General features: G+C 45.0%; 1 protein-coding gene and 1 long non-coding RNA gene across 4 annotated transcripts in view; both read left to right on the top strand.

Annotated features, from left to right (window-relative positions):
• The first annotated feature begins 6,168 nt into the window (after positions 1 to 6,168).
• Positions 6,169 to 9,080, top strand: LOC129507391 (uncharacterized). Its single transcript, XR_008663978.1, has 5 exons — positions 6,169 to 6,228; positions 6,404 to 6,560; positions 7,667 to 7,730; positions 8,631 to 8,684; positions 8,951 to 9,080. It is a non-coding gene; the product is annotated as an uncharacterized LOC129507391 (long non-coding RNA).
• Positions 9,081 to 9,510: 430 nt separating this feature from the next.
• The window catches only part of GYG1 (glycogenin 1), a 33,304-nt gene continuing 16,147 nt past the window's right edge, over positions 9,511 to 26,667 (top strand). Inside the window, exons 1-4 of one of the 3 annotated variants that reach the window (XM_055321470.1) lie at positions 9,511 to 9,617; positions 12,655 to 12,790; positions 14,611 to 14,785; positions 15,073 to 15,235. In XM_055321470.1, the coding sequence (XP_055177445.1) occupies positions 9,611 to 9,617; positions 12,655 to 12,790; positions 14,611 to 14,785; positions 15,073 to 15,235 (481 nt within the window). In that variant the 5' untranslated portion in view covers positions 9,511 to 9,610. Of the gene's footprint in view, positions 9,618 to 11,116; positions 11,329 to 12,654; positions 12,791 to 14,610; positions 14,786 to 15,072; positions 15,236 to 26,667 lie in introns of those variants that run through there. The other 2 variants (XM_055321471.1, XM_055321469.1) reach the window with 2 other exon arrangements.

The following is a 26,667-nucleotide window of genomic DNA, read 5'->3' on the forward strand; positions in this document are numbered from 1 at the left end:
GGTCTGTGTCGTGGGCGTGCTAGAAACACCCAGCTGTCCTCACTGGCTGAACATGTTCTTTGGGAACTGCTAGTTGCAGGCCTTCTGGACCTTTAAGGAATTTTTCTACTGATCTCAAAAAAAAAAAAAAATCCAAATACTTCTTCTGGATGAATGCTATTTCTTTTAGAACCAATTTGTCCAGGAGATCTGTCAAATTGTTGTAACTGATATGTTTGATAACTGTTCTTCTGCTTGTCCCTTGGGTGGTTAGGACCTTTTTTACAGAAGTGTCCTTATGAGATTCACAGACAGTGGTCACAGACTTTCTGAATTTGATTCTAGCAGGTGGCAGGGCAGCTCTGCCTCTCCTTCCTTTGGGAGAACCCACTTGCCTCCAGAAAGGGCTGCCTTCAGCTGACACCAACAGAACCTGCCAAAGAGTTCACATGCTGATTTTTTTTGATAGGCCCAGCAAGGTTAGATGCTATCACCACTCAAGGTTTTGGCCAGGCCAGAACCTGGGTGCGTCCCAATGATGTACCGTGACCAAACTGTTTGGGCCGTAGCACCCTGTTTGGCATAGAATGGTGCAGTATCAAATTCTGGCAACAGCTTTCAGCTCTGTAGTATTCAAGGAAGATCCTAGGCCGCAGAAGGGGTTTTCCTGATGCAAACTGACAGTGAAAAATCTTCAGCTCAAGGTCAGTCTGCATGCACAGATTCAATTTACCCACCAGCCCTTGATTAAAAATCTGTTTCTGGAATATAGATGTTAGCAGACGATAATTCCTAACTACTTGCCAATGAAATTTAACGTGGTGGATCCTTTAGTACATTTTTAAAGCTGTTTAAATCCAAATCAAAAATCATCTCAAACATCCAACAGAACAAAATCTGAAATATTTTGGGAACCAAAGATTTATCTAGTTATCACACACATACACACAAGTCCAAAACTAAAGAACTTCAAGATCATCAGAAGTAAAAATGAAAGCAATCAGAAGCATATGTTTACAAGCCACGTAACATAAAACAGAAGTGAGGAAATATTTTAAAGCTCAAGGGCTATATTGATTCGTGTAGAATGATAAAAATGTATCTTGTTCTCGCCTTTTTAAAAATGCCTAAGATACATATTTGGGGGGGAACCCTTAAATACCCCTTAAAAATTTAAGTACCAGGACTGAGTAAATTTCTATTTCTACACAAACACCTCTTTAATTTATAAATGACCACAAAAGCACTAGGTATTATGGTTCTAAGAATTATAACTTACTGTAATTGCTCTGTGTGCAAAATAGTGATACATCAATGAATGGATCTTCTGAAAACATGTTGCTTTATCTTAATAAACTTTGGATTTTTTTATTAAAGATTTATTTATTTATTTATTCAGAGAGAGCGAAAGAGAGGCAGAGACACAGGCAGAGAGAGAAGCAGGCTCATGCAGGGAGCCCGACGTGGGACTTGATCCTGGGTCTCCAGGATCACACCCCGGGCTGTAGGCACCCTAAACCGCTGCGCCACCGGGGCTGCCCTAAATTTTGGATTTTTTTTAAAGAAGTTTGTTTTCAAAAATCTTCAGTAATCAAAAAAAAAATCTTCAGTAATCATTTCAAGCAAAGCTGTACACACAAACTGTATTCGTGTATGACAAAAATACCCCCGGACACAGAAGCTACTGCCTCAGAAAAGAGATATTCACATATTGAAGGTGAACAGTTTCTTAACCTCTCAGTTTTATCATTTTATGTGCAAAATGGAGCTAATAATACCTCCTGCACAGGGCTGTCAAAAAGATTAAATACGATTATATATGTAGTACCTATCCCTCACTGTGCCTCATAAAATTAGCTCTTAAAATAAATACCTCTTCTGTAACCAGAATTTATTTTTTCTCTAATTATAGGTGGAATGTTTTGTCCTCTGTAAAAGGAATTTCATACAGGTAAAGATATTTTAGGGAGTTTAGGACTTTCCAAGAAATCATTAAACCTTTGTTCCAATGACCCCCTCCCTGGAATGAGGGTAAGCGACGGGATCTATTCTAGAAGCTGCTTAGGAATTACTAAGGGTAAAGGGCTGTATGTCCTTTGACACCAGCTTCTTTAGGACTTTGGAACCTTCTTGGCTCTTCTTCACTTGAGCTCTTATTCCTCTCTGTGCTTGTGGGCTGGAACCTCTCTCAGGCTGCTTCCAACGTTCATCTATCTCCTACCTTCTGCCCCTTTTTCTCTTCTTAGGGATTCTTAAATTCCAATGCCTCATTTATTCCTCCATCTTCTCTGTATCAAAAGGAGAAGCAGATAGGGAGGAATTATTGACACACTGACTATCTGAATTGGCAGTGAGTGTCTCAAAGGTCCTAAATTCTGAGGAATGCTCTGATTCCCACTCAAATTCCAGGGAGGCAGTGCAGTTTAAGAAGACCCTGACATGGGGCACCTGGGTGGCTCAGTTGTTTAGTGTCTGCCTTTGGCTCAGATCATGATCCCAGGGTCCTGGGATGGAGCCCCGCATCAGGCTCCCTGCTCAGCAGACAGCCTGCTTCTCCCTCTCCTGCTCCCCATGTTTGTGCTCTCTCTGTCAAATAAATTAATTCAGAAGAAGAAGGAGGAGGAGGAGAAGACCCAGACGTGCCACTCTCTAGTCAAATGGCCTCAAGCAATTTTCTAACTTCTCTGAGTTTTGGTTATATCATCTCTAATACAGGGATAGTGATTTTGCATGAACCAAAGAAAGCCGTTTGCACCTGGTGGAAAAGAAAAATAAGGGTCACCTGGGTGGCTCAGCAGTTGAGCATCTGCCTTCCTCTCAGGGCATGATCCCAGGGTACGGGATCAAGTCCCACATCAGGCTCCCCTCATGGAGTCTGCTTCTCCCTCTGCCTGTGTCTCTACCTCTCCATGTCTCTCGTGAATAAATAAAAGCTTAAAAAAAAAAAAAACAAAAAGAAAAACACTTTTGTTTCCAAGCATTGTGTTCAACAGACATCCCTCAACCTCACACTCACTTTGGAGGTTCAGGGCTGGGATTGAGCTAAAAAATATGGTGATCCTGAGGGAGTGGGGATAGTTTGGTAATGTAAGAGGGCTCAGGGCTATGCAGGGACATCTGTGACAGCCTTTAGTTTTGTTGCTGTTTAAGCTGGAAGTTGAATGTTAAAAAAATAAAATAAAATAAAATTATTGCTAGAGTCCCAGAGGCTTTGTGAAAATATCATGTATCCAGCTAGATGACCTGATAGGCTGTCTTGAGGACCAAATGATACAATCCACAAGAGAGTACTGAGATGCCTGGGTGGCTCAGTGGTTGAGCGTCTGCCTTTGGCTCAGCTCCCCAGAGGGAGCCTGCTTCTCCTTCTGCCTATGTCTCTGCCTCTTTCTGTGTGTCTCTCATGAGTAAATAAATGAAATCTCTAAAAAAGAGAGAGAGAGTGAGAGAGAGAACTTTCTATAATACATATTGTGACCAGAGGTTTCATGAGAGTGATGTTCTCTCTTCAAGCAAAAGCCTGCAATCCACAGGTCACTAAGACTCTGAATTGTAATGAATCTTGGGATCTTTTCTAAACTTTCTCAAATGAGACCCTGAGTGTACACATGCTGGATGGTTAGAAGCAGATGGCATTGGCATGCTAAAGGAAAGTCAATCTCCAGTAATATGTGGGGACTTATGTCCCCTTCTCTCTCAACATACTATGAATGGACATCGGATCGTCTTAGGACGTAATCAATTTTAAATAAAAAGAATAACTTCCATTCTTAGTGATCTCATCCAGTTTTCGCAATGAACTTTGAAAGTCAACTGCCACTCTAATAAACGTAAACATAGCATACTACACGATCCAGTAATGCTGCTCCTAGCGCTTGCATATTCATGGAAGCTTTATTCATAAAACCCAAAGTAGAAGCAACTCAAATGTCCATCTGCTGGTGAATGGATATATACATGTTAGTATATGCATGCAAAAAAATTCTACTCAGTAATAAAAAGGAATAAACCACTGATACTCAACGATGTGAATAAACCTCAAAAGCCTTATGCTAAAAGAAGCCAGATACAAAAGACTGCATACTATATGATTGCACTCGTATGAAATTCTGCAAAAAGCAAATCTATATAGATAGAAATCAGAGCTGTGTTTGCCAGGGACCAGGGTAGGGGGATGGGATTAACTGCAAAGGCACTTGAGAGAAATTTGAAGGAGGTAATTGTGTTGATGGTTATATGATAGTATATATTATGTCAAAGTTCATTGAATTCTTTGCTTTTAAAGGTAAATTTCATCGTATATAAACTTTACTATATTGTCTGAGATTAAAGAAAAGATAATTGCCAAAGAGGTTCTCTTAATTTTTAGTCTTATAACTCACTAATTTAAATGACTTAACCCACAAACTAAAAGATAACAAATATAATAACTAAAGTTTGAAAGGTAATACATGTTCGAAATGTTCAGGGTTAGAGATCCTAGACAACCTTATTTCTGGTTTTTGACCACTATCATGTTGTTACCGTGTTACTGGTAGAATAAATAATAAAAGTAAGATTGAAAGATAAAGCAATTACTTGTCTTTTTAACTAACCTTAAACTAATTACAGAAGGTTATTCCCATGTCTGAATCCATAACCCTGACTCTCTAATTTATGGGATCTTCATTTTACTGACAAACCACTACAAAAACCTCCAGAGTCACCCAAATTGGGCTGAAATTTCCTTTTCTGTGCTCTACTCCCTCTAGAAACCTCTGATCATTTAATTATTTACTAATTAATTCCACATGCCTCCCCCACTTCCAAAGGATCTCATGCAACTTCATAAATAAAGCAAGTGTAATAGTGAAGAAAAAAATTAAAGCACAAGTAAATGCAAGATGGATAGCCTAAATAATGACCAGAAGCAGCTACAAATTTTGCCATAAGTTTCTAAGTGTACCAAAAAAGGGGGAAGCATGTACTGATAAAAGATTCAAAACGCCTACAAGATAAAGAAAAAGCTAAGTATCCAAGACATTTCAATGGAGAAACAATAGTCTTTTCAATAAATGGTGCTGGGGGACGCCTGGGTGGCTCAGTGGTTGAGCTTCTGCCTTCAACTCCAGGCGTGATCTTGGAGTTCTGGGATCGAGTCCCTCATCGGGCGGGTTTCCTAGACATGATACCAAAAGCACAAGCAAAAAAGAAAAATAAATAAACTGGACTATGTAGGAATTTTAAACTTTTATGCTACAAAAAATACTATCAAGAAAGTAAAAAGCCAAAATCAGGGATACCTGCATGGCTCAATCAGTTAAGTGTCTGCCTTCAGCTCAGACCATGATCTCAGGGTCCTGGGATCCAACCCCAAGGTGGGCTCCCAGCTCAGAGGGAAATCTGCTTCTCCCACTTTCTCTGCCTGCCGCCCCATCTACTTGTGCTTTCTCTGTCAAATAAATAAATAATTTTTTTAATAAAAAAATAAAAATCAGAAACCATACAATATAAATCTAATAAGGGCTTGTATCCAGAATATATAAAGAACTTATAACTCAATAACAAAAAATCAACTCAATTTAAAAATGGGTAAAGTATTTTAATAGACATTTATCCAAAGAAGATATGCAAATGGACAATAAGCACATGAAAAAATGCTCAACATTACAAGTCATTAGGGAAATGCAAATCAAATCCACAATGAGATGCTACACTAAGCCCATTAGGATGGCTATAATAAAAGACAATATTGGCTAAGAAATTCTCATACTAGTGGGAATGCAAAATGATGCAGACACTTTGGAAAACAGTCTGGCCGTCTTAAAGTGTTAAACATAGTGTTGCCATATGATCCAGCAATCCTACAGTTGGTATGTATCCAGGAGGAGATTATATAAAATATGTTTTAAAACATATATATGTGTGTCAAGCAAAGCAAAAACTTGGACACAAATATTCTTAGCAGCATTACCCACAATAGCTAAAAAGTGGAAACTACCCAAATGTTCATCAACATGTTTATTCATGAAATGGATAATTAAAATGTCATATATCCATATAGTAAAATATAATTTGGCAATAAAAGGGAGCAAAACACCGACACATGCCCCAACATGGAAGAACCATGAAAATATTATGGTAGTAAGTGAAAGAAGCCAGTTATGAAAGACCACGTACAGGCAAATCTTTCTAAACAAAGCTATAGAGACAGAAAGATTAGTAGTTGCTGAGGGCTGAGGGAAAGAGAGAATGAGGAGTGACCACTTATGGGTATGGTTTTCTTTTTGAGCGATGAAAATGTTCTAAAGTTAAATTGTGACGATCTTTGCACAATTCTGTGAATATACTAAAAATAATCTAATTATATGCTTTAAATGGCTGAGTTTTATGGCATGTGAATTATATCTTAATAAAAAATTGTTGTTGTTGTTGTTGTTTTTTAAAGGCATTGTAACCAGTCAACAGGCCCTTGCAACCTGTGGCGTTTGAGACTCCAGCTTTCAAGTGAAGAATGAACAACTTGGGGCCTCCTAGGATAATATTTCCTGAATAAGCTTTCGTTTGGAATTGGACAGGGATGTGATCACTGGCAGCAATTCCAGGTACAGACTTTGTGTGTTACCAATTAAGGGCAAAACACTAAGTAGTTAACTAGTTAGTTTCTGTGTCTGGCCAGATGTGGTATATCTATTTCATGGACTGTCCGTGGGAACCGTTTGTATCTTAGGTCAGCAGGTTGCCCTCTGCTCTGGAATATATTTCTAGGTCAGTTGCTCTCACCATCAATTAGTGTGTGTGCTCAAGGGAATGCAAACTGATTTCAGCATTATCTTAAACAAAACATAATTAAGAAAGTAAGTATCCTGCCAACAAAATTACATAATGCATTCCAAAGCCAACTAAAAATGAATTTTGGACCAACCATGCTAAATATACACATTTAGCATAGGTTTGAATGGCTAATAGTCATGCTAATAGTTAGTAGTACCCATGTAGCTTTTCATTTTAGACTTATTTAAATCTTTCTTTTAGGAGTCAGATATTCAGCTACAGAAATTTCAGTGGGAAAAAAGTTAACAAATTAAATTCTCAAACGTCTGTCCCACAACATTGTAAGTTTACCCACTGCCTCTAAATCCTTACGATCCAGAATGTTCAAACACCTTGCTATGCAAAATTGGTCCACAACCCAGACATCACCAGGGTGATGCACTCCAAACCACTGAGTCAGAACCTGCATTTTAACAAGATCTCCAGACAATTTGTGTGCCCATTAAAGTTTGAGAGGACTTGCTCTCATACCTAACCGAAACTCAGTGTAAAACAGTTCCGGGAAAACTGGGCAGTGGTTCACTCTTAGTAATCTCGATTGAGACATTATCGCAACCTCAAAATGTCCCTCTTTGATTTAAGGCGGTGAAAGCTATAAACGTTCTCTTACTGTAAATGTGCACAAAACACAGGAAAGAAGGCTGTGGTGACCTCTCTTACTTAGACATCTCGGAGGATGGAGCAGAGAGGCACTCGAACCTAAGGAAATTTTCCCTACTGTTCTAGTTGTCCCCAGATCTTCCTCCTGGATTTGCCCTTTTGTGAAAGCCCAACCCCGGGAACTTTGCCGTCAAGCAGCAGGTGGTAAAGGATCACCAAAGGCAGGAGGGTTTCTGAGTGAAAGATGGATACTTGACTCTATCAGGTCCACTTTCAGGTCCACTTACCAGTACGGAAAGAAGCCATTTAGACCTGGAGCACCACTGTTTTCCTTTTTTCAGGTAGGTACAAATCAAGCACAGCCTACATATTTCCTTTTTTTAAAATATTTATGTATTTATTTATTTATTCATGACAGAGAGAGAGAGAGAGAGAGAGAGAGAGAGGCAGAGACACAGGCAGAGAGAGAAGCAGGCTCCAGGCAGAGAGCCTGACGTGGGACTCGATCCTGGGTCTCCAGGATCACACCCCGGGCCGAAGGCGGTGCTAAACTGCTGGGCCACCAGGGCTGCCCAGCCTACATATTTCTTAAAGAGTGTCAACCTTTGGGGCGCCTGGGTGGCTCAGTGGTTGAGCATCTGCCTTTGGCTCAGAGCATGATCTCGGGGTCCTGGGGTCAAGCCCCACATCAAGCTCCCTGGGGGGAACCTGCTTGTCCCTCTGCATATGTCTCTGTGTCTCTCATGAATAAATAAATAAAATCTAAAAAAAAAAAAAAAAAAAAGAAGTCAACTTTTCTAAACCCGCAGGGTTCAAATATGTGAAAACTCCTCCACTGTACACTTGCCACCACATTTCCACCTGCTACAAAGGAAGTGTTTTTAAAGCCAAGTAACCAGGAGGTCTTTCCAAGTGAATCAGTGGTCACCAAGCCATGGTGGGGTAGGGAGAAAGGGAAGGAATGAAGAGAGTTTCCTGGAGGATGATAATTAAGGATGCTGATTCTTGGGTTGGACCCTTAAGATTTTGGTGCAGGAGGTCTGGACTTAGGACCAAAAGTTAACATTGTAATAAGTGCCCTCAGCGATTATAATGTAGGAAGTTCAGGCCTACACTTGAGGAAACTGAGATAATTGGTTTAAGAATAAAGCAATAGGCCTTTGCAATAAAACACCTATTCTTAGGCATCTATTCCACTTTTTGAGCTGATGTTGTCAATTTCCTATTTGGCTTCCATTCAGCATTTCCTGAGCAGCTGTTGTTGGCAGAGAATCGTATTACCTGCTCCTTTCCTGGTATGTTTGGGCTGGGTGGAGGGGATGGGGAGAGGAGGAGGCTGTGAGCACAATAAAGAGCTATTTCTCAACTTCCTAGCAAAACGACAAATTCACCTTTTCATGATTTGTGAAACAGATTAACCTAAACAGCTATATTACCCAACCACAGTTACCATAACTCGCTAACCGTAATAGGGCACCGAGGTACCAGAGATGTCATGGCCTTCCTGGTAGGAAGATCAGTTCCGTAAACCAAAGTGCCTCCCTTCTCCACTTCATGACAGGACCCTAGGCAAGTCATTCAACCCTTCGGTAATTCCGTTTATCTGTAAAAGGAAGAGGATGTAACACCTGCTTCACGGAGTTGGAGTTGGCGGAAGGAGCCATGGAACACTATCTAATGGATGCAGAGGGCTCCAAGCATCGAAATTACATAGTGAAGACTCATTGCATTTTTTTGGTAAGCCACGAGACCACTGTGGACATAAATTACAATAATAAATAAGAGGTTTCCAGAGGCTGATGCGAAGCGAGTGAAACGTGCACTTGGCTCCAAACAGTTCAAGCGAATGCTCTGCTCCGCGGAGTGGTCTGGTGGGTTTTGTTTCTCGGCTCCTCGACCCCGCGGCCTCTTCGGGAGTTTGTCCGGCTGCTGCCGCGGTCCGCCCCGAGCCCCCCCCGCCCCCGCCCCCCCCCCCCCCGGGTGAGGGAGGATGCGGAGGCGCGAGGTCCCGGCAGGTGCCCCCGGGGGCGGGCCGCGAGCCGGGCGCGGGCTGGGGGGCGGGGAGGATGCGGGCGGGCGCCGGGAGCGTGCGCGGCCACGTGACGGCCGCTATAAGAGCGCTCGGGGCCGGCCTGGGCTCCCGCCGCGCTCCTCCCGCCGCGCTGCCCCCGCCGCGCTCCTCCCGGCCCCCGACTGCGGCTGCGGCGGCCCCGGCGGCACCATGACAGGTACGCGCCGGGACCCTCCCCGGGGACCCCGCCCCGCGGCCCCCGGGACCTCGCCCCGGGCCCCCGCCCCGCCCGCCCCGCACCCCCGGGAGTTCCCGGCCGGCCGGGGACCGCCGCGAAGTTGCAGGCTCGCTGCGGTCGGGCGTGGGCGCCCTGCGACAGCCGGGGCCGGGCGGGCAGCTGGCGGGGCCTGGGCCGCCTGCCGGGGCCCCCGCGCCCGCTTCCGTCTCCGCGCCCTTCCTCCTGCCGCCGCCGGGAGGGGCGGGGGGGCGGGCGGAGCAGCGGCGGCGCGGCCGGGCGGCGGGGGGGAGCGGCGGGGAGCCGGTTCCCGGGGGCGCCGGGCCCGGGCCCTGGAGCGCGGCGCGGGGGCACCTGGAGGGGCGCGCGGGCGGGGGCACCTGGGGGGCGCGGGGACACCTGGAGGGGCGCGCGGGCGGGGGACCTGGGGGGCGGGGTGCGGGGAGCCGGTTCCCGGGGGCGCCCGGCCCGGGCCCTGGAGCGCGGCGCGGGGGCACCTGGGGGGGGGCAAGGGCACCTGGGGGGCGCGGGGACACCTGGAGGGGCGCGCGGGCGGGGTGGGTGCGGGGAGCCGGTTCCCGGGGGCGCCGGGCCCGGGCCCTGGAGCGCGGCGCGGAGGCACCTGGAGGGGCGCGCGGGCGGGGGCACCTGGGGGGCGCGGGGACACCTGGAGGGGCGCGCGGGCGGGGGGGGTGCGGGGAGCCGGTTCCCGGGGGCGCCCGGCCCGGGCCCTGGAGCGCGGCGCGGGGGCACCTGGGGGGGGCAAGGGCACCTGGGGGGCGCGGGGACACCTGGAGGGGCGCGCGGGCGGGGTGGGTGCGGGGAGCCAGTTCCCGGGGGCGCCGGGCCCGGGCCCTGGAGCGCGGCGCGGGGGCACCTGGAGGGGCGCAGGCCGGGGCACCTGGAGGGGCGCGGGCACCTGGGGGGGGGCGCGGGGCACCTGGAGGGGCGCGCGGGCGGGGGCACCTGGGGGGCGGGGACACCTGGAGGGGCGCGCGGGCGGGGGGGTGCGGGGAGCGGTTCCGGGGGCCCGGCCCGGCCCTGGAGCGCGGCGCGGGGCACCTGGGGGGGCAGGCCCTGGGGGCCGGAGCACCTGGAGGGCGCGCGGGCGGGGGGTGCGGGAGCCGGTTCCCGGGGGGCGCCGGGCCCTGGAGCGCGGCGCGGGGGCACCTGGAGGGACGCAGGCCCGGCCCCGGTGCCGCCCGCCGGGGCGCTCGCTGGCGGCCGCGCGGAGCCTATTTTTAGGCCCTGGGGCGGGGCCGCGGCCAGCTGGAGCCCGGCGAGCGCCCCGGAGCGGCCCCCGCGGTGGGCGCGCGCCCGCTCACTTGTTGCCGGGGGCGCTGCAGCCGCGCCCCGGGCCGGTCCTTCCGCTGTGGTGGGGCTAAGAGCGCGACCAGACACTGCGGGGCCGGCGCGGTTCCCTTTGCCAGCGGCCGCGGGTCTTTCCCTGGCTGGTGACGTGCGCCGGGGCTTGCAGCCTGTGGCCCTAAGCCTGCGCCCTGCCTCGCCGTGCACAGCATCCCCATCCTTGCTCCCTGAAATCACCGAGTCCTATTTAAATCCCTTGTTCAACTCCTCTCCAGGTTCCCCTGGAATCTGGACCACTGTTGGTCAAGTGACACATTAGGCATGTTATCCCCCCAGATTGAAGGCTCCTGGGGCAGACTGGCTGAAATGTTGCCATCTTCTCATGGTGGGTTGAAGGAACAAGTCAAGGCAGACGTTGATGGGCATGTCAAGTGACAGATGTCACTGTTCTGAGCTACCCTACAATGTGACTAGCTGGGAAGCCAGTGGCCCTTGAGGAGTGGGGAACAGCCCTCTTTCAACGCTCAATAGCGAGCCTTTACAGGAAGAGAGTCCGGGGCTGGGGGGGGGTGGTGAAGATGCCCTCTGGTCTGAGACTGGGCCCCATGTTAGCCCCCTTGACAGCCTGCAACTTTCTCTGGCTTATCAGAGGAATTTATCCTGTCTCCAGCCTTCACAGCTGGAAAATAATGAAGAGCGTTACTTCATGACAAAATGTCCCAACTCCTTGGTTGGGCAACAGTGCCCCCAAGTGACCCCTGCCAGTGTTTGATCCTAAGTATCCTGTACATTTGGATGCCCACTAACTTGTTAAAATCCCCCCAGAGATAGAGCGTACCTCACACTCCTTCCAGGGAAGACCTGGAGAAATCCCAAAGGCCGGGTTGGTGGTCTTGGGAGGGTGAGGCTTGTTCAGTAGGAAGAATGATTCATGTGTTTGCCTTCCCTTCTGGCAACTGAGTGGTTTTGTGTGTGTGTATGTGTTGGGGGATCCCATGGTACAGGGTAGGGCGTGCTGCGTGCCTCTCCAAGAAAAAGGCAGATTCGTTAGTGCTTTTGAGGTGGTCCCTAAATGCAGTTAACACTAGCTGCTGTTTAGATAAAAGCACTAAGGAGGGAAGGCCTCTGTCGAGGTGATGTTTGAGCAGTGACTGTTGGTGCGGCGGCGGCGGTTGGGGGGCGGGGGGCTTTACTCCAGGTTGAGGAAACACTATATAAAGCCTGAGGCTTGGCAGAAGCTTAAGCATCAGAATGAAGACTGTGGCCTCTGCTTTCAGATGCTCTCATTTGAGGTCATTAGTGAGATTTGTGCTTGGCTGAAAATACTTGTAGGAAACAGAAAATGGACCTCTTGATTTCTTCATTACCACCTGTTAATTGCCCAAGGTTCACCTTCTGGTGTTAAGCTACTATTTAGTCTGAGAATTTTGCGTGTTTGGGCTCTAAATTGGATTTAATTTTTATAGCTTAATCAGCCTGTTGGAGATTGCCAAGGATGTTTCTGCTAAAGAATGGTCGTGAATCATTTTTAAAGTGGGCACTTTGGTTCTTCCCCCCCAACTTCCAAAGAGGCTGCTCCTTAATTAACAGAGCAAGTTGATCTCAGAGAGGCTGATTTTGCCAGATTAGTGGTTGCAAAGGGTCCTGGGGTAGTTTTTCCCAGGTAGGATATTATAATCAGTGTGGTTTTTCTCTTTGTCTTTGTATTAAGATCAGGCCTTTGTGACACTGACCACAAACGATGCCTACGCCAAAGGAGCCTTGGTCCTGGGCTCGTCTCTGAAACAGCACAGGACCACCAGGAAGCTGGCCGTGCTTGCCACCCCGCAGGTCTCAGACTCCATGAGGTGAGGATCTCCCTGCTGGTCTGTGGGTGCGACTCTGCCCTCCGCCTCCCATTTCTGGCATCCCTGGGCACTGAGGACATACCCTTTCCAGGGGTTGAACACTAGGTGGAGAAAGATCAGAATTGCTGAGCTCCTTCCTGGGAGCTGCTGTTCTGACCCATGCTCTTACTGGTTCCAGTGGGAGAAGGACTCTTCTGTAAGCAAGTCCTCTAGGATGACCCGAGTGAATGTTTTAGTCCAGGCATTCCTTTTAGGTGGTCACACTTCACTTGCATTCCTTTCCCAGAATGCCACAGGGGCTGCTTTGTTTCCTGTTTTCACCCAGGGAAAGCTCAGGTGACTGGAAAAAAAAAAAAAAAAAAAGGCAGTTTTCTCCAGTGTCCATAGGCATTTGTAACCCAAAGATGTTTGTGTATCATTTAATAGACTAGAATGTTTGCCAGGGCTTTCTGAACTAGGGATTGTGCTAGGAGAGCACCCCAGGGGTGGGGATTGGAGGACACAAACTGCTTGTTGATTGGGTTAGTTCACTTTGATTTGTTGGTATGAAACTTTGAAGTATTGGACTGAACTACCTAGATCCTAATACTTACAAAATATGTGGGCACACTAGCAGCTCTGTATGGTGTCTATTTTTGTTTTCCTAGGCCTTTTAGAAATTGAAAATGCCCTTTTTGTGACTTTTGACAAGAAATATACCACATGCCAAGGACCTCTGAAAAGGTTGCTTTATATAATGAGAGATAGATGTTTTTCACACACTGATAACCTTATTTCTAAAGGGCAATTTGGGAAAATGCTAATGCTTCCTAATGTGTACATCCTAATTTGTAGTCTCTTTAGTGAGGACGCGTGTAAGAAGACAGATGTAAGTCTTAGATCCCCCTTTACTGTGGTAAATGGCACCGCTGACCATTTATTTTCAAAAATATCAAGTTTACTGCGTGAATTGGAACATATTTTTCCACAGCTTGGAGACAGTACATTACGAGTTTTGTCCTACATGTCTCAAACTGTTATAACTTTCAACGATGACCTGTTAATCATTTCTGTTCCCCTGTGCTGAACTTACTGTTTTACCTAAGTCTTCCCCCACTTAACCCACCTCAAGATTGCTTCCTAAAATAAATCTTGAGTTAATTTGGGGCCCAGAAAAGTGTTGTACCTCACAAACCAAAGTGAGTCCCTCATTATGTCAAAGTGCTAAGCATACTGTAATGTAAGTGTTGGTTATATTCTGTTTTAAAAATTGGCACCCAAATAACTGAGTCCTTTAACTCCTTTTGGGACGCAGTGTTCTCTGTCAACTGCTTTAGTGAAAATGGCTAGTTTTAGGCTTCATTGCAGGTATGATATGCACTTAAGCATCATTTGTAAAAATCTGCAGTGGCCCGCAAGAATCCGTTCTAATGAGATTTCACTGTTAAATACGTAGGCTGTTGTAAAGATGTGCTCTTTCCAAATGGGAGTCCCATCTCGACAGGCAGTTTCTATAATTTGCCTGGTATTCAGTGATCCAATAAGAATTAGGAACCTTTTGCTATAATAATGTTTTTTTTTATAATAATGTTTAAGACAAGTACTTCATCTTCACCAGAGCAATTTTTATTATTTTAGTGAAGTTAGCTGCACATGCAAATTACTACAGTTTGGCCTGAAGTAAATTAAGACCACCTATTTAAGAGATTGTGCTATATCGAAATAACAGATTGCTTTAGTAATTGATGGATAGGCTAATAGTTCAGTTTTACATTAGATGGGTTAGTTGTTACTTATCTGAAAAGATACTAAGTGCTGTTTTCTGGTTTTTATTTTGTCAGAAAAGTTTTAGAGACAGTCTTTGATGAAGTCATCACAGTAGACGTCTTGGACAGTGGCGATTCTGCTCATCTAACCTTAATGAAGAGGCCTGAGTTGGGCGTCACGTTGACTAAACTGCATTGCTGGTCACTTACGCAGTATTCAAAATGTGTGTTCATGGATGCAGATACTCTGGTGAGTGTGGCTTTGATGACTGACAGGATGTATATAGTAACTGAGACCAGTTAGGCATTTGAGGAATGCTCTCAAGGCTTGACAGTGAAGTTCAGATAAAACCAGTCATTAAAAGTATCAGGTGATGAAGGAGAGTAAACCCAGGCTACCTAACAGCTGTCACTTGAATGGTTAAGAAAAGCAGCAGATTGCATCTTTTGTGTTGGATAATGTAGGGAGAACTTATATTTATGGGGCAGAACATTCCTGTAATGCTTTCCCTCCCACCCCTCCCCCCTTTGAATTAGGTCCTAGCAAATATTGATGATCTTTTCGAGAGAGAAGAATTGTCGGCGGCACCAGACCCAGGGTGGCCTGACTGCTTCAATTCTGGAGTCTTTGTTTATCAGCCTTCAGTTGAAACGTACAATCAGCTATTGCACCTTGCTTCTGAGCAAGGCAGTTTTGATGGTAGGTATCTGTTCTCTTTGTATGCGATAAGCTGTTAGTAACCTGTAGGGGTTGCTCTTCTCAGGGATCTAGTTGCTTTGATTCCTTGTGCCTGGAAGACAGCAATGCATGAGATGTAGCACGCATTTTCATTTGTGCTCTTGCTGAAAAGACTGTGGTGTGTCTGTGTGTGCATATGCATTTTTCTTTTATAAGTGCATAAGATTAACCTAAGCTCAGAGAGGCAGTTTTACACACCTGCCTTTAGCTGGCTTTCTTGTGTCTAAATTAGAGTATGATAAATGAACCGTGACTATTCAAGAATTGAAAAGACATTAAACAAATAAAAAATGTTAACATCTATCTTTAAACCAAAGTAGACTTAACCGCAACAGCTAACAGGAGGACCAACCATTTTCCCCATAGAAATTGGAGGAATAAACCTGATAATTTGGCTCTCATTCTCCTGGGAAGCATTTAAAAAGCAAGACGGGAAGTTAAATGATTAATCTCTGTCTCCAAATTCTCATTCCCTATAAGGCCGCACATCAGAGTGGCATTTGCAAGGCCAAAGAGTAGGACGTTGGCAAAGTCAGCATCCATTTTCTATAATTTATAAGTGCATCTGTAGCTACATGTATATATAGAGAGTTTCTGACTATTTGTGGATTTAGGGACCCACATCCTTTGGAGAAATTTGATCAGATGAAATAGGTATGTTTCTGTTTCAGGCCAGTCTCTGAAATAATAAATAATCCATTTTTTTAAACAACAAACTATCCCAAGACAAAACTTACTAGTTAATGTGCAAAAGCAGCTGTTTCTAAAATTCTGGTGGATCTTTTGAATAAAGAAGAAAGCCAATTATATCAGAGAAGGATCCGCTCTAAGAAGCAGCCAGTGTCTTAACTAGCAGATACTTGACGTTGTGGCAGAGAGCTCTGAGCTTGAAAGCAGGTGCTTGGCACCAGGAATCCTCTCTTCCCCCCTCTCCTCTCCAAGAGCAAATCTGAGATTGCAGGGAGTAGATCTTTTGAAATTAGCATAAATGACTTTCCTCAGGTGAAAAAAGGTTTGGCCTTCAGTATAGATATGAAGATTCATTTCCAGTAACTAGTTATAAAGTTAAAAGTCAAAATCTCACATTTAAACGTTTTAAACTAAAAGATTAAAAGCTTATCAAATTGCTGAAGTTAAAACAAGTTCTACCTAAATCTGAAATTGGGATTTTTGTTGTTGCTATTCACAGGAAAACAAATTGTTTGGTCCCTTGACAGAGAACATGTGATATGCAGCTACTGAAATGTCATTAAAAAGAATAAGAAAGTTTAAGTTTCCATCTTGAGTCCCTATTTGGCTAGTTTATACTCTTCATCAAGCCCTCTCAGCGTGGGGCTGATTTGGCTTCCTAGGGGACATTTGGAAACATCTGGAGACCTGTGGGATTGTCACAACTGAGAAGAAGGGTGCCACTGGGATCTAGTGAATAGAGGCCAGGGATGCCACTGAACATCCTGTGGTGCACGGGACAGGCCTCACAGCAAAGGATTAGCAGGCCCCAGTTGTCAGTAGTGCCAAGGTGGAGAAACTTTGCTCTGTGCCAAGACATTATATGCTCTAAAACAGTGAGCGGGGATATCTTCACCAAAATGAATGGTGACATCTGATAAGAGGTGCAGTCTTAGTTTAAGCACCGTTAAGTAAGAAATGTGTTGAGTGATCACTGTGGTCAGGGCCAAATACAACTTCTTCACTTCACTGACTTACTTCTTCTATGGAGCTGCTAAAAAATGAAAGACCTATTAGTACTTGAGTTCAAAACACATACTCCTTATTTCTTCTACTTTGCATAAAAGGAAGGTGAGAGTATTTTTAGCAGAAGTCCACTCTTTGTCTAAGCCTTCCCGTCAAAATAGAGCTTTCTTCACCTCCTCTCATCAAATTTGGAGGAAGTAGTGTAATCTGCCAGAAATTCAGTATAAATTCTCAACTCCAATAAACAATTCACATTCTAAAGTAGCTCCAGCAACCTGAAGTCCAAATGACTCGTAATAGTGTAAAGAGAATCAATCCAGTTTTTTAATCTAGACAAGTACTAAGTTTTGTTGTTGAGAACAAAGAGCTTGGATACCAAACAGTAGGATGCCGTGGCAAATTATCCAGGTTACAATTTTAGAATGTAAAACTCATTGATTAGAACCCGATCTGGATTGTCTACCTTGTCTGGGAATGAAGGAGATAATAGAGAGTTGATGGATTCGTTGTTAAGAAGCCAGGATGTGTGAAATGTGCCCAACTAGAAAGCACTTGCTGCTTTTTCAGCCAGAATCTGAAACCACTGAGGGAGTCTCTCTGTGCCTAGTAGCACATTTCATTATTCAGCAGCGTTTCCAGGAGCTGGTCTTTCTGTAAGGTGTTCCGTTTACTGGCTCGTCGGTGGCAAGGGATTGAATTTTCTCTGTTAATAGAAATGCTTAATTTAAAAAGTTGAAAATTCAGTTATGCAGATGGAAACCTATAGTTAGTTATTCTCAGTATGTTGTCTAAATTCCACAGAAGAATAGATCAGCAGCTCTTACATGAAAGGTAGTTTTCCCTTTGTGTTGATGAGCTTTACTTCCCAAAGAAAGCTCCCAACATACCGTGGGAGCCCTTCTGCACTGGAAAAGTTTACTGCCCTGTTGAATTAATGCCAGTATGACATAAAGACTTACTGGACTGACCCTTAACATCTTGTCGTGAACTGCATCTTTTTTTCTAATGGCGGTAGGAACCTCGCTTTGCTTCACGTTTTCAGCGCAGTGCCCCATTTTGTATAAATGTCATGTCATAGGCACCGAGATATGAACATTTTCAGTGTTTCCTTTCACATTTTATAATATCCATAGGTATTTGCCATCTCTCTTCATCCCACAGTTTTACTGAACAGGGGGCTTAGGTCACAGCCTCTTTAGATTGGTACTAAAGAAAACCCATTTATAGATGATTGTATTTCAGTTCGAATGTCTTGCAAGTCCTGCTTAATCTCTTGCATACGTTCAACAAAAACTATGGGGCCTGGTGTCCATTGACAAGCCTCTGGTGCCTCTAGGCCCCTGGTGCCTGAGTGTTTGTGACTGGTTTTACAGTTCTGCTGCTGCAGAGGAATGTGGCTGGCATGCCTCTAATCACCAGCCCTCTAATTACTACACCCCCCACCATGCCTCTAGCCAAGAGAATAACCCTAACATGGCAAATCACGCTAGATACCTTGACTTCTCTCTTCCTTCCAAATATATGGAGTATTAGAATTTAGAGCTAGTGGCTGTGCACCTCATTCATGGCTGAATCCTAATTTTCCGGAGTGCGGTGTCTAAGTTCCTATACTGTTCCTGTTTGCAAACTGTCTTGGCGCTTACTTCGTAACTGAAGTTACAGGTTTCCTGAAAGTTGAACAATAGCTGTTGTGAAATACATACACGCCAGCATTTTATAGATTGTGACAGGTCAGGTTAAGTCGGGGTTTGTTAGCAGCGAGAGGAAGAGAGGTCATAGCAGATACTCATCATCGGTTTTGTCTCTGCATACTCATGTGCAACAAAGGTGATGCCCTCGGCTCTTGAAGAAATCAGTCTGAATGCAAGTGAGGTTTATTTTCTTTCCCCTCATTACTCTGAAAGTATCCTAAATTAAGGATGCCTATACAGTTGGAAGTTTAGTGCTTGAGGATTGCTGAATGTTTAATTTTATCTCTTTGTGTTTGTTTCAAAAACCTAAATCAAAAAGAAGAATTCATATTTTCCCCATTTGGAGTGTTCTTTAAAAAAAAAAAAAAAGAAAATGGGGATTGACTTTAACGTAAATACCCTGTGCTGTTTACTGGAGTAATGAAACTTTGGTCTACAGTTGAATTTTCAGAAAGAATAGACAATTGGTGATTGAATATTAGGTATGATTTCACCTTAAGCAGAATCCCAAGACCTGCCATGAGCTCCTTATACTTACATGTTCCATATTCAGATTCCAAGTGGTCACGGAGCCCCTTAAACTGAAAGATTTTTTTTTTCTGTGCTAGCAGATGCAGTAAACCAGGAGAGTATGCTAGGTTTTTAAAATGATTTTTAACAGAAAAGACTTTACGTCAAATTCTTCTAAAGTGTAAAATTGACTGCACTGCTACCTCTTTTAATCTTCGTGGTAGGTTAGGCTTCAAATTGAACCTGCCCAAAAAAGGAATGAAGGTGAGAGGTATTTCCAGATAACCCTTGTCTTGTCCAACCCAAATCAGCTCAAGTTCCAGTGTGCCTCACTGGGTCCGCTGACTCGAGGGCTTCTCCCTTGCCGGCTGCCCAGACACGAGGCTGCCTGTGGCCTGGAGGGTTCTTCTTAGGTCGCTTTGAAAATTACTCTGCGCTTTTGCACTTATATCATTTAATTGATAGTTTGAGTAGTCAGCATCCCGAATAAGTAAAAACGAAAAGCAAAAGTCCTGACATGTAATAGCAAGACAAATGAGCACCCAGGTTTTTTTCTCAAGAGCTATTTTTACCTCCTTGTACCCATGAGTATTTCTTTTTAAATTAGCCATCTGTTTGTCTCTAGCCTTGTAACCAGCAGGGATCATGAGCCCCGTGAGAAATCGAGAAGGGGGAAAGGACCAACGTGTTACGTGTGTACAGGCTCTCACACCGGCCCTCCTCCTCCACACCTTTCCCAGTGGTCCCATGAGGTCGTCAGTCACCCTCCCGTTCACATATTCACGTAGCAGCAGGTCTTTCTCGAGGGCCTGCTCTGTAACCAGGATGAGGAAGCCCCTGGCGTAGCGTCAGGACAGCAGCTTGTCCAGCGCTCCTTAGCCGGTGGCAGAGCCAGGGCTGAGCCAGACAGCGTTTCTTCACTCCGTGGCTGGGTTGTGTGTGTGGGTTTTTTTTTTTTTTTTCCTTCCCTCCTAATTAGTCCCTACTGCAGCATTCATGAAAACGTATCTTGAGGGATCCCTGGGTGGCGCATCGGTTTGGAGCCTGCCTTTGGCCCAGGGCGCGATCCTGGAGACCTGGGATCGAATCCCACGTCAGGCTCCCGGTGCATGGAGCCTGCTTCTCCCTCTGCCTGTGTCTCTGCCTCTCTCTCTCTCTCTCTCTCTCTCTCTCTCTCTCTCTCTCTGTGACTATCGTAAATTAAAAAAAAAAAAAGAAAACGTATCTTGATAGTGACACAGGACGGAGGAGAATCTCTGTGACATGGGCCTTATTACAGATTAAGTACTTAAAATTCGTTTCTCTGCGTAGAGAACAGCTGCTACATTCCTTGTCGTACAGATCAACAGAGGCCCTTGTCTACTGTCTCTACAGCTGATTGCTCTTTTCCCCCAAACCGCAATATCTAAAGTACCTTGTCTTTTTCTACATCGGCTTCACAGTTCATAGTCTTACATTGTTTTGTGAGTCCAGAAGTATTCTTGGAAATATTACTCTCTACATTTAGAGAGTAGTCCATTTGGTAGGTACTGGGGCACCTGGGAGGCTCAGTCGGTTAAGTGTCTGCCTTCAGCTCAGGTCATGATCCCAGGGTCCTGGGATTGAGCTATATACTTCGGCTCCCTGCTCAGTGGGGAGTCTGCTTCACCCTCTCTGTCTGTTCCTCCCTCTGCTCATTCTCTTTCTCTCAGTGACTAAAATCTTTAAAAAAAAAGAATCATAAATAACCCTAAGTACTAATCTGGGCAAGATGCTAAGTTTAATGGCCAGCAGTGGACTAGTAAATAATTGATTTTTTTTTTTTATCCCTGCCTCTATAAAGCTTACAAGACCTTACAGAAATTTAATAGGCCTAGAATAAATGTTTCCTTGCATTTATACATTATTTAATTAACCTCTTGATTATTAAGAATCTTTCTTTTTCTAAGGTACTATCTATTTATTAGAGAGCAGGAATGTAAGAGGGCACAAGGGCACGGCAGTGGGGGTGGGGTGTTGGGGGCAGAGGGAGAAGGAGAAGCAGGCTCCCTGCTGAGCGAGGAGCCCAACCTGGGGCTGAATCCCAGGACTCTAGGATCATGACCTAGAGCCAAAGGCAGATCCTTAACCTACTGAGCAACCCAGACACCCCAAGAATCTCTTTCTTTAAAAAAAAAAAAAAGTGATAAAAGTTATTACCATGAGAGGCCCCTCTAACTCTGGGAAATAAAGCATTGGGGAAGGGGAGATGGGGTAACTGGGTGATGGGCACTGAGGAGGGCGCTTGATGAGATGAGCACTGGGTATTCTATATGTTGGCAAATTGAATTTAAATTAAAGAAGATTAGTTAAAAAGAGCTATTTAACATGAAGTGGTAAAGTAAATCAATTGTTCTTGGCTTAAGTGGGTTGAGGCCAGTGAGATGCAGTGATAGTGAGTCCCAAGCTGCAAGTGCCTGGATTTCCATGAGCTGCCTAGGGCTCATCCGCTGGTCCTTGGTAAACCTCTTAGAAATATCACCAAGATCATTCAAAAACTGTAATCCTTAGCATGCTTGCTCTAGGCAGAAGCGATGACACTAGTATATCGTGGAAATCAGTGTTAACAGGCGAGTCACCTTTTCACTTTGGCACTTGCCTGTATCTCTGTATAGTACTAAGCATGTTTTACTCTATATGCTTGATACCCGCTCCTCTGTCCCTTTATTAGATTGAGAACCATTGGAGAGCTGAAACCTATCTTATTAATCATCCTGTTCATAATACCTATACCTAATTTATGATACGTCAGCCGTTTTCTATAGAAATGAAACTGCGAGTTGCATCCTCTGGTAAAGGAGGAGTCCTTCCCCTAAAAGACTCTAAACCAGTGCTTCGCATATTCTAATATGCAAAGAAATCACCTGGATTAAAGGATTAAAAGGTGAATTCTGATTCTGCAGGTCTGGGTTGGGGCTTATCATTCTGCATTTCTGTAAGGTTCCCAGGCAATGCCTGTGGTACTGAAACCTGGACCACTTTGAGTAGGAGGATTCTAAAGGGAATGTTCCTGTGGCTGAGCTACTAGGGGTCACGTTTAAACCAGAAATGACTCACCCTCCCTGCTATCCACAGTAGGCAGGCCAGCTGCCAACAGACTATGGAAGAGTACAGAAACAATTGCACAAATTTGAAAGGCAGCACTCAACTCCATTTCTGTCTTATAAAATAGACCGAGTTTCTGATAAATGCTGTGATGTGTTTATGGTTGCCACGTTCATGACTCTGCTCAAAAGACCTGGAAAATACTGAGGGGTTGTAAGGCGGTTATTATACTCGGGCAGCCAGGTGGAAGGATGATGCAGGATCTGATATTTGCTTTTGTTTGCAAAACAGGTGTCAGTGTCTCTAGTCCCATTTCCTTTTTTCTCTCACCTGTGTTGCCACGCCCTGGCCTGATGGATCACAGCTGCCGGCTGGGATGTCTCCTAATCACGTTTGTCGGTTCAGAGATGATTGAGATTAGAAGTGTCTTAACCTGTCAGAGTAAATTAAAGCTGCCTCTAGAAGTCTGACTGAAATGTACTGGACTAAAAAGTCCTGGGGGTTTTGTAGTGAGAAGTCAGCAGCCTTCAGAGCATTCCTTAGGTTTTGTAGCACAGACATGCTTAGATTGGCATTCTGTTTTGAATTGTGCTCTAGCTTAGGGACTTTTTTTTTTTTAAGATTTTATTCATGTATTCAAGAGACAGAGAAAGCGAGAGAGAGGCAGAGACACAGGCAGAGGGAGAAGCAGGTTCCATCCAGGGAGCCCGATGCAGGACTTGATCCCTGGTCTCCAGGATCATGCCCTGAGCCGAAGGCACGTGCTAAACCGCTGAGCCACCCAGGGATCCTTTAACTTAGGGACTTCTAAAAACACGGGATTAGGGGCACACCTGGGTGGCTCAGTGGTTGAGCACCTGCCTTTGGCTCAGGGCATGGTCCTGGGATTCTGGGATCGAGTCCCCCATCAGGCTCCCTGCAGGGAGCCTGCTTCTCCCTCTGCCTGTGTCTCTGCCTCCCTCTGTGTGTTTCTCATGAATAAATAAATAAGATCTTAAATAAATAAAAAGACAGGATTGATAACCCTACATACATTTTTTTTTTCGGATGAAGTTAAAAATTTGCCTGACCTTGAAATTTGAAATTGTGCATTTGGAAAAAGATGTTTGAAGTGCTAAACTTAAAAATCCTGTAAGAAGCTACAGACTCCCAAGGTGATGTTTAATTCTATTTTCAATCCACAATTTTGGGCTAAAAGTTGACCCTTTGTAGTCACAGAATGAGGTCAGTGGCTGTGGACCTTCTGTGCTCTGTCCTGTCTGCTCCGGGAGCAAGATCCCTGCTGGCTGTTGTAAGGATTTGCCAGTTGAATGCGCACCGCTGACGCACAGGTCTTCCCTGCCTGTTACACTTGACGCTTGTTTCCTATCCCGCCGGTGCTGCTTGGCCCCGGGGTGGCGCATGGCTGCGGGGCTGATGATGTTTGTGGGCTACCTGAGGGTAAACGGAAACAGCCTTTTGTGGCCAGAGGCAGCTGACCAGGGGCTCTAAGGGATCAACCGCTCTGACTCCTGTTTCCCGGGATCATCCTGTCCGATTGGGAAGTTCTGCTTTACACCTACTCTTCTGACCTTCATGGACTTAGATGCCTTCCTTGTACTGCATGTAGTCAGTCCATTTCAGTGGAATTGCTTAACTTTACAAAGGTCTTATAATGTGGCACTGAAGAAAAAGCTGGTAGAAAGATACATATAGCATGATGCCCAATTTTCCAGAGTTCAGAAACAAGTGAAACTACGTATGTTGTCTGGGGATATGTATACACGTGGTAAAACCTAGGAAATCAAGACCATTACAAACAAAATTCCTTTAGTTACTTCTGGGGCAGGGGCAGTGGAATTGGAATAGGGAGCCCACGTAGAATTTAAACAGCAGCGGTAACGTTAGAGTTCTTAAATTGGGTATTGGGTAGAGTTATGTAATTAATACGCTTTATAAACTACACGTGTATTTTTCTTTTGATAGTATATTTCACAATGAAAATAACAGGTAAAGAATGTTTAGAAAAGATCTTGGCACAATCTTGTTCATGCCCCGCATCCTATTGTTATTTTAAACTTCTAAAAATAATGCACCTGTGCTAAGGAAAAGTCAGGGAGAGCTTATCTGGAACACCAGTCCCCTCCTGCAATTATTGTTGTCTCATTTATTTCCTTCCAATACGAATGTTGTTAGTTATGATAAAGATGTGTGTCTCTGTGTATCTTTATATTGCATGATGGACTCCTGGTCTTTCTAGCCCTTAGTCTTAACGGCAGAATAATAATCCACAGGTGGTCAGTAGCCTAACGTACTAACCATTCCTCTTTGGTGGAATGTTCAAGTCATCTCGACTTTTCTGCTGTCACAGAACATCGTCAGGTTTCTTGCATTCATTCCACAAGTCATTCACGTTATCTGTAAGGCATTCTGTGTGCTTAGAACGTAGTCAGCAAAACGTCCTAGTCTGTGTCCTTGTGCAGTTTAGAGTCTAAAGGCTGTTCTTTATTGTATATTGCATCTAAAGCGTGTATTAATCCCCAGACTTTCAAAAAAAATTTGAGAGAATAGTAGATACACATGCAGTTGTAAGAAAATACAGAAAGTTCCCATGTACCTTTCACCCAGTTCCCTAATGGAAAAATCTCACATAATTCCACAAACAGGAATTGACACTGATGGAATCCATCAGCTTCAGTCAGATTTCAACATTTTTTAACAGTTTTACGTGTTATGTGTTTGTGTTAGGTATGTGTGTGTGTTTTTGTGCAGTTTTATTAGGTGTGACCACCACCACAGTCGAGGTAAAACAGTTCCATCACATGCTATTCTTTTATATCCATGATCTCTTCTCCCCCACCCTTTCCCCCTCCTTAGCCCCTGGCAACCATAAATCTGTTCTCTATAATTTTGTAACATAAAGGATGTTCTATAAATAGCACAATATAGTATGTAACTGTGTAAGACTGGACTTTTTCACACAGCATAATTCTCTTGAGATCCATGGGTATGAGTAGGTTTTTTTCCTTTATATTGTTGAGTAATGCTCCATTGTATGGAGGTATCCACATTCATACACCTGTTGAAGGATATTTGGACTGTTTCCGGTTTTGTGCTATTATGAATAAAGCTATGATTTCCTAACCCTTTTTTAAATTATATGTGAAAGGAAATCAGTAAGACATCAGACCTCTGGACCTCAGCCACCAGTGTCTACATTTGGGGTGTCCTTGTAGAATCCAAAGTATGCCTCCATGAATGGTATTGTGTTTTGGCTTTAATATTTTGTGTCTCAAAATATGTTGCCAACATAGCTAATCTCCTTTTGTTCATGTAACCAGTGAAGCACATCCTGCCACTGTCTTTATTGTCCTTGAGAACTTAAGAGGATAAAATCTTGATTTTTCTGTTGAGCTGTTTGTCCCTTGACGAATGAGGACCCATCGGAGCCTCCTTATACAAAGAAGTTGCTCCATAGACATTTGTTCAACGAATGCCTCTGATCCATAGAGTTGATTGAGGGTATTTAGAAAGGATAAGAGTACACAGAGGCTGGATAAGGGACACTTGGACTTCAACCCTAATGCTTTGATCTTACTACTTAGTTCCAAATATTAAATAATCTCCAGATTTTTAAAGTCTCTCAGAACCAATGGAAACCAAATAATAACGCTAGCCAGTTGGGGCTGCTGTATATGTGTGCTTGGGGGCAAAGCAGACTAAGGAGGGAAGTAACTGCTCAGTGTATTAGCCTTGCACTTCAGAAGAGCCTGCTCTTCTCCCTGCCTGCCAACCCGCCCTTAACACTGCACGCCTGCGCGTGCACACTTGTGTGCATACACGCACGCACGCATGCACACCCCACCCAAGCTGCTGTTTTGCTGTATGAAAGACTGGTTCTGTGCATGTTTCCTGAAACCTCATGAACCTAAAACTGAGAGGACGTGAGCTGTGTGGCAGAGGTGGCTTAGTGACCTGTTTGGTTACTTGTGTGTTTATGATTTAGGTCAGACACTTAGCTTGGCTTTCCACTGCTATTTCTTTTGAATGAGTGGCCACGTTTGTGCCTTTCCAAGGAAGGCCTAAAAATCAGGAACCCCGGGGTCTAAGCAGGCGCTGTGCTGTGTGGTCGCGGCTCACTCTGGTCCCGGGGATGACTGACCTGGACCCGTCCGGAGGCTTGCTCGGTGGCAGGAGAGTGCACCCGGGTGATGCATCTTTCTGGGGCTCTGGAAAACCATTCCGTTATCCTAGTTTGCTCTCTGTTGCTTTTTGACTCCTCCTGCCCCCATTTTCTTAACATAAAGTCAAAAGTCCTTAACTGGGGATAAAGTCTGTAGTCTGAGCCTGCGGGTTGTGGTCTGTGCCTTCCTCTCTGAGACTCACCCGGTGCCACGCAGCCCTTCCTCCCACCCCGAGGTCCGCTTGCACAGCCTCACGTTCCTGCCCACCTCA

This window comes from Nyctereutes procyonoides, unplaced genomic scaffold (assembly GCF_905146905.1).
Source record: "Nyctereutes procyonoides isolate TBG_1078 unplaced genomic scaffold, NYPRO_anot_genome, whole genome shotgun sequence".
In the NCBI taxonomy this organism is placed as follows: Eukaryota; Metazoa; Chordata; class Mammalia; order Carnivora; family Canidae; genus Nyctereutes; species Nyctereutes procyonoides.